The following is a 7,850-nucleotide window of genomic DNA, read 5'->3' as shown; positions in this document are numbered from 1 at the left end:
TAGTTACAATATAGACAACAGTATTTAACTGAACCAGTTTTTTCTCCTGTAAATTCTCTCATACCTCTGCACACCATCTTTCTCTATGAATTCAGGAATTGCCCTAACCATGCATGATCGAGAAACCAAATAAAACATGTCTTGGGTTTTATTAAGTTTCAGACACAGTAAGCCCCTTTAAGTAATAGACCTTCATTCCCTCAACAATTTTCATTCAGCATTGCTTATTTACAGACATCATGTTACTCATTAGGAATATAAAACTGAATTCTGATTTATCCAGTGAGAATAATGGCCTAAATGCCAAAGCTGAAATAGACAAGCTTATATATCTAAACATATGTATGCCTGAAAATCAAATATGAGTAAATAAATACAACACTAGAAATTGTTGCACTATTATTTTGTTGTTGGTTTTCCTTAACATGACTAATATTTTTGCTGCTATTGTAACTGGCTTGAGTAAAGCCTAGCATTCCAGATTTTAAATAAGATCTGTATAAACCTGTGAAGAGGATGGCAGTTTTGGATTGTTGCTTTTTCTTCTTGTTTGTTTGGGTTTGGGGGTTTTTAAGCCAATGCTCTTAGACACCGTCAATAGTCCTTAACGCATCAACAGAAGGGAGAAGGGGGAAAGAAGAAATAACAGGGAAAATAAGTCTGAGAAAAAAATTAATGGAGGGGCCAGAAGGTGGCGTGGACTCCCACATGGAGGACCACATTTCAGGTTCAGGGCCACCCAACTTGAAAGTCACTCTGGGTGCATGTATGTGCACGCCCACCTTCTCAAAAGGAGAATGGAAGAGAAGAGATTGCTTTATAGCCAACCCCATGGGGGTGGGGGGAGGGTGATTTCTCACTTTCTTTCTCTTTCTCCAGTGAGTGCACAAACCCTATAACAAAAACCTAAATAAATAAAATTAATGAGAAAGAAAAGAAAAAAACATAAATGATGGAGAGGGAAAATAAGAAGGCACTCCCCCATGGGGATGATCACAGAATCCCTTCTCTATTTCTCCTTTCTGGTTTTCAGTCATGCACACACCTATACCTGACATGTTTCTCAAGCCTCTGGGTCCAGGACTCCAACTGTATAGTCAATCATGAGGTCCAGCCACCTTAACCACTGTACCACCAGCCCTGAAATGGGATTTTCTTTTCTGTTGTCATGAAACTATTCATAAGTAGTCAACAATGAAGCCCAGCCCAGAGTTGTTGCTGAGTGATAATTAAATTTTTCTCCACCGTAATACCAAAAGTAGAAAAACTAATTAATCTCTATCCCAAATAAAAGTAATCCGTAGCTTGTGGACTATCATAAAGTCATCAGGTTGCACTTTTTAATTTGAATTACAAATTCATTCCTCTTTGCCACTGCTCTCCATCTTGTTTTTTTTTTAATTATTAAATTTTTAAATAAAGTGCACTTCTTCCGTGAACAAGAGGGAGAGATAACACCCCCAACCATGACTTGAAGCTGTGATCCACCCCAGCCTCAGTCAGCCCAGATCATGGGCACACCTGTGTCTGGTGTACTCAAAAGTTTCTAGATGAAAACCCAGAACCTTCCCATGAGGGTCAGCCTTGTAGAGCATTGTATTTTACCTCTGTGCCACTCCATCCACCCCCATCTTCTAATATGTTTTAAACTCTAGAGAAATGTCTTGGCTTTGGCAGTCCCCCAACAGATCCGATTGCTGAAGCATGACATAGTACCTCCCACTCCCATCCCAGAAACTTAAAAAGAACTCCATCTGGTGTTCAACACCTTTATGTCTCTTCTTTTCTTCTTCTTCTTCTCCTCCTCCTCCTCCTCTCTCTCCTCCTTTCTTTCTTCCTCCTCCTCCTCTTTATCTTTTATTATTCTCCTCCTCTTCTTTCTTTTTTCCTCTTTCTCTTCTTATTTTAACTGTTGTTTATTTTTTCCATGAGAGAGAAAGAGAGACACAGACATTCGCAGCAGAGTCTCCATACCACAATACCCTAATCCTAGCCCCCTGGATCATGGGCACACATGCACCTGGTGTGCTCAGGGAGGAACCAGGATGCAAACCCAGGACCTTTTCCATTTAGAGTTAGCCACATCACCACTGTAGCACCATCTGGTTCACAGTTATTCATTATATATAAATATGCTGCCTAATCAAATTAAGTGTTAGGCTTTCTGATACATCCTCACTTCAGTCATCCATTCGTCCTGAGTTTACCACACACACATATATTCATTCTCAGGATATTCTTTTGGGAGTCCTCTTCTATCTACTTTCAGAACACTTTTCATTCTTGCTTTTTTTTTTTTTTTTTTTTTTTTTGCAATAGTCTGGTGGTTTTTTCATTTGTGGTGTGTGTGTGTGTGTGTGTGTGTGTATTGTACTAGAGGGTGCATGCACTTTCCAAAGAGAAACAAGAGAGAAAGAAAGAGGAGAAAGCACCCCCTAAGGGGCATGGTCATGCCACAATCCCTTCTCCATCTCTTCTTCCTTTTGGGATTTAGACATGCATACATACGTGCCTGGCATGTTTCTCAAGCTGCCAGATCAGGATCCAAACTGCAAGGTCAGCCATGTGGGATCTGCTGCCTCAACAGCCAGGCCATGAGGCCAACCCAACTTGATGTTTTGAAGGTATTTAATCAACTTTATCTTTATGAATTATGTTGTGTAATTGACTTTCACATTATTGTTGTTCTTATAATCTGCCACTAGAAAGTGAGGGTTTTTCAGATTTACATTTCACATGATCTTCTGCCTCTCCTGCCTTCTCCTCTGACAATAAATACAGTTGTTCCTCCATTTAAAAAAAAAATGTCTTCCCCCAGGTGAACACAACTGAGAAGCCACTGAGAAAGCCACCAGCCAGACTGAAGAAGCTGAAGATCAGGAAGGAAGTCAAGAACTTCACAATGAAGGACATAGAAGGGAAGATGCAGGCAGCAGAGGAGCGCCGGAAGGTAACCCAGCGCTCGGCTCTGGACTGAGGCCTTCACTGCTCACTAAAATGAGCTGGTGCCAGACTTTTCCTATCACCAGCTTCAAGACAAATTTCATGAATTTGTATTCCACAGGTTTTTGGGGATTTTTTTTTTTTTGAGAGAGATTTTTGCTATAGGGCACATGCGCTCACCAGAGACACAGAGAGATAGAAAGCAAGAAATCACTCCCCAGGGAGGATGACCACACCGCCATCCTTTCTCCTCCAATCTCCTCTTGGATTTTTGGGCACGCACACTCATCCAGTATGAGTTTAAGCCACCAGGTCTGGAACTTGAACTGAAGTTGACTATGTGGGAGTCCAGTGACATAACCATTACACCATCTGCTGGTCCCTGGATTCCACATTTTAATTATCTGAATGCTCCAAAGGGACTTCAAAAAGCTTATGGAAAATGGGATTAACTGTTGAGTTTATTTTAGTGCAAAAAAAATGTTTATAAACCCATGCATTGTTTTTTATAATATGCGTTTTCTATTCACTTTTTGAAGACCTCTTGTTCGTGCCTAGTGTTTAAAAAAAAAAAAAACACACACAAAAAATACCTTTTGTGTCTTATGTAGGAATTATGCAGGATCTTGAAGTTGGATGAAAGTTAATTTCATCCATTGAGCCCAAGTAAGCAACATCCAGTTCTCAGAATAAAGGAAAGTATGGAATTGTCTTTGTATGAAAAAAGGAACTTTTCGGTTGGAGCTAGGGATGGGAGGAAAGGTGAAGTCAAGCTGAGAGGAAACCCTGTAGGTCATCAGACAGCAGCCCCTAGGGGCCCCTCATAACCCTCCGCCAGCCATCCTGCCAGGAAGAACCTTTCAGCTTTGGCCCTGGCCATTCATTTCCCACCTCTCTCTCTCCGTGGGTTCTCAGAGGGCAGGATTGGACTCTGTGCTCCAGGAAGGGGAGGCTCGTGTCTGTCCCCTTCACCAGGGCTTCTTGACAGATGTGTGTTGTGCGACTGAACAAGGAATAGAGAAGCTGTAAGTGTGCGGGACCAGCAGTAGTAATGAGAGCCCGTGGAAAGTTAGTCAGGCTCTTTTTCTTTCTTTGCTGTTGGTTTTCAGATGAAAGAAGAAGAAATAAGAAAAAGGCTACGAAATGATCGCCTTTTGCCCCTTGCCAGTCATTCAGCTGAACTGAGGGGGGCCGGGGTCCCATTTGCAGAAGGACATCAAGTTGTGAATTCTGCTGCTTTGGACCCCTCCGACCACCAGGGAGGAAAGCTGGGAAAGAGGAAGAAGAGCCAAAGCGATGCCACCTCGATTGATATGAACTACAGCTACAGCAGCATTGGGGTCGTGGAGTCAGACATGGCCTACAACCAAGCGGATGACAGCTTCTAATAAGCCATCCTTGTGAATTTCATAAAAAGAATTTCATGCCTTTTTATGAGACATTCTTGGTCTGTTTTATGTTCTTCTCTGCCTGCCTGTCCTCACTCCACTGGGATTTCTGCTGTGGGGGGAGGAAGAATTCTGTGAGCTGCATGGGCCGAAGGCTAGTTAAGTGGATTAAGTGGCTATGCTAGCTAAAAACCGTATGCTAGCATACGGTTGGCACACGTCTTCTGCATGGTTTCAAACACTGTGAAAATGGCTTTACTTTATGAGTACTGCAGGGAAGTTTTAAGTTTTCTCCTTTCTTTCTAACGATTTGATTTTGTTTTAAAATGATAGCACAGGCTCACACTTAGGAAAGAGAAAGAGAGAGATGGAGAATCCTTGACAGGGTCTTAGGAAGCTGCGATCCCCTTTCCCTGGTCTTCCAGTTCATCAGGATCTTGGTTGCCCATTGCACCCAGTATGTTTTCATTCCAACCTGTGGATCTGAACACCTGGTCAGCCATGTGGCTTCCAGCACTCCAATCCAGTGTGCTACAGACCATGTCACTTAGGCTGGACCACTGGTGATTGTCAGTCCACAAAATAAACCGATGAGCAGATTAGCAGGGGAATAAATATCAATTTATTTATGTTCATATATGTGAACTAGAGCCACACAAAATAATGAGACCAACAGAAGGGCCAGTTGGCGGATGGTTTTATACTGTGCAGCCTTGGAATTAGCTATGAATGGGAGAGGGAGACGATGCAGGTTGTCTGTTCTCCTGTACCAGGTGTCAGATCTGGAATCCCTTCTCTCTGTGCCTGGGCAGGCAAGGGGTCTCCTTGCATTCCCTGCTTACTCTACTGATAAAAATGCACAGGAATTTCTTTCACAAAATATTAGTTTCTTTGAAAAAGCCAATTCTGTATCTACAGCCCCTCTGTGTAGTTATCTCAAAATATGCCAAAGAAATATATTCTGAAGCACATATTTTGGCTTCATAGCACTTTCCAGCTTATTTTAAAATGTTTGTGCCAAAAGAAATCATTCTCTCTCCTGCCCTGAGGTTGTGTCTGCCCTCTGCTGGTCCTTTGAGACAAATTGTACAGATTTGTATGAATTATTTTAATTATCTGTGTGCTTCACATGGTGTATGTTTAGGTGTTTTCTTTAAAATATGTTTTACATTACAGAGAAATAAAGTAATATCTTAAAGGGATGAATTATAGTTTCATCCATCTAGTAAGAAATTTCTAATTCTCAGAATTATGTAAAGTCTGGCATTTTCTTTATGAGCTGGCTCTGTTAACACAGCAGTTAAGCAATGCTCAGAGGAAGCTAGATTCCACATGACTGACTGGGGTTTGAGTCCCAGCCCAGTGGCCTGAAAAATTGCATGTATGTGGGCCTAGGATCCTATTGGGTTAGAGAATTGGAGGAAAAAATATTTCAGCATGACCAGGGCCCCCCAGGGGGGTGGTCTATCTCTCTCTCTTTATCTCTCTCTCTCTTTCTCTGGTGTGCACACATGCTCTCTGGCATTGGAAAAAAAAAAGAAAAGAAAAAGAAAAAAGAAGAAGAAAGAAAGAAAAAGTAAAAAGTAAAAGAAACTCTTCAGCTGGGCTTAGGCTGGGAGCAGGTGGGGCAGAGGTCCCCTGTAGGCGCTCTGAGCTGTGCACTTTGCTCCCCACATCTTACTGGAATGAGCCCTGGCAGCTTAAAATTCATGCCAGGTGCATGTGTGTGCATGCCCCCAAATCCCAAGAGAATAATGGAGGAGAAAGAATTGCAGCATGGTCATACCCCCTGGTGGGGGGGGGGTAGAGATTTCTTGTTTTCTGTCTCTCTGTTTCTGTCTCTCTGGCCAGCACACATGCTCTAAAACAAACAAACAAAAAAAGATTTGGAGATCACGTACAATTCTGAAAACAATAAATTTAAATGATCCATTGCTGCCTATAAGGATACCATAAATGTAAGAAATTGAAAGAAATTGTAAGATATCAGATTATATAGAAAAGATCATTTAGAGAGAGAACTGTGGCAGATGTGTGTTAACTGTTGCTTCCTTGTCACATGTGTTGTATTTGAAATTTAGAACAACAAATTTAAAATAAAACATTCTATGACTGAAAAAAAATAAATTTAAATGGCCACAGAATATATCCAATACAAACATATCGTACTTGAAAATTAAATTCCCAATTTGCATAATTACCAAAATAACATTTTCTCTTGAAATTTTATGTCCTTGCCTGTTATCTATAGGAGCTTGGATGACATGGTAGTTTAGTTAGTATTATATACATATATATATGACCCAATATTAAATATATAATATATAATCTAAAAAGGGAAAAAGAAAAAGTCCTACATTTCAGTGAACAACTTATAAGTTAAATTCTGAAAAGTAGAATTGTTTGGACAAGGGACGATGCATTTCACATTTGGATATATATATGTATATATATATATATATATATAAAATAAGCTCAGACATGACACTGTGCAAGGCTGGAAGCACATGGGAGGCCCGGGTATGGTTCCCAGACTAACTTAAAAAGGCTGGGTGCAGCAGCAGAGCAGGCTCGTAACCCTGGCTAACTGGGAGGCTAGGTCAGGGGACTGTGACAAGGTGATACCCTGCCAAAATACTTTTATCTCTCTTCTCTGTCTCCCTCACTGTCTCTTAACGTGTGTGTGTGTAAGTGGGTGGGTGGATGTATGGTGCAAATGTGAACATTATCATTCACACCCTGGGTTGAAACCCTCTCTACGGGGACCGACAGGTAGTGCGGTGTTTGGGGTGCTAGACTCCCACATGGCTGACCACAGTCAGCTGACCGAGTCCTGGACCTGGTGGCTTGCTTTTTCACTTTCTCTCTCTCTCTGTCCCTCTCTGGTCAAATTTAAATAACTAAAGTTAAATAAAATAATAATGAAAAATAAATAAAACTCTCTCTACATATATACTAATGAGTAACGTGGCCTGGATGATAATCTGTGTATTCTCTTACGAGAGAGAGATGATTAGAATGTAATCTGTGTATTCTCACAGCGATACCATACACTCTCACAGGACGAGAGAGAGATGATTAGAATGTAGTACATTTGAGTCCCAGGGACTCCTCCAAAGTTCTAGGAATAATTATTCCTCATGAAAGGCATATCAGGGTCTAGGCAGAGGAAACAGATTCAAAGCGTCTAAGCAACTTCTCACGGTCACAGAGCCACCACCATCCACCAGGAGGGAGGCCTGCATTGAAATTTCTTTCTGACTCCAAAGTGCTGTCAACCTCATCCCCAAACCATTTTTTAAAAACTTCCCATTTAAATAGGACTCTTCCCATAATCAACTGCCTTTCTTTTTTCTTTGTAAAGGACGACTTACACTGAAGAGTAATCAAAAAGAAAGATTGGGGTTTCTAAAACATAGCCTCCAGGATAATGTTCATTTTGTGTATTGAAATAACAAAATTAGCTTTTATATTCTTCTTTTTTTTTTTTTTTTTTTTTGTTTTGCTGGGGGGGGTTTG

At 41.0% G+C, this 7,850-nt stretch overlaps 1 protein-coding gene across 1 annotated transcript in view; it reads left to right on the top strand.

The window, feature by feature from the left end:
- STMND1 (stathmin domain containing 1) overlaps nucleotides 1-4,373 on the top strand; it is a 17,553-nt gene extending 13,180 nt beyond the window's left edge. Inside the window, exons 4-5 of the mRNA XM_006165524.1 lie at nucleotides 2,819-2,950; nucleotides 4,053-4,373. Coding sequence (XP_006165586.1) covers nucleotides 2,819-2,950; nucleotides 4,053-4,331 — 411 coding nt within the window. The 3' untranslated portion in view covers nucleotides 4,332-4,373. The remainder of the gene's footprint in view (nucleotides 1-2,818; nucleotides 2,951-4,052) is intronic.
- The last annotated feature ends 3,477 nt before the right edge of the window (nucleotides 4,374-7,850 follow it).

The sequence above is a fragment of the Tupaia chinensis genome, unplaced genomic scaffold (genome assembly GCF_000334495.1).
Source record: "Tupaia chinensis unplaced genomic scaffold, TupChi_1.0 Scaffold143936_1, whole genome shotgun sequence".
Lineage (NCBI taxonomy): Eukaryota > Metazoa > Chordata > Mammalia > Scandentia > Tupaiidae > Tupaia > Tupaia belangeri.
This window is presented reverse-complemented; position numbering and strand designations above follow the sequence as displayed.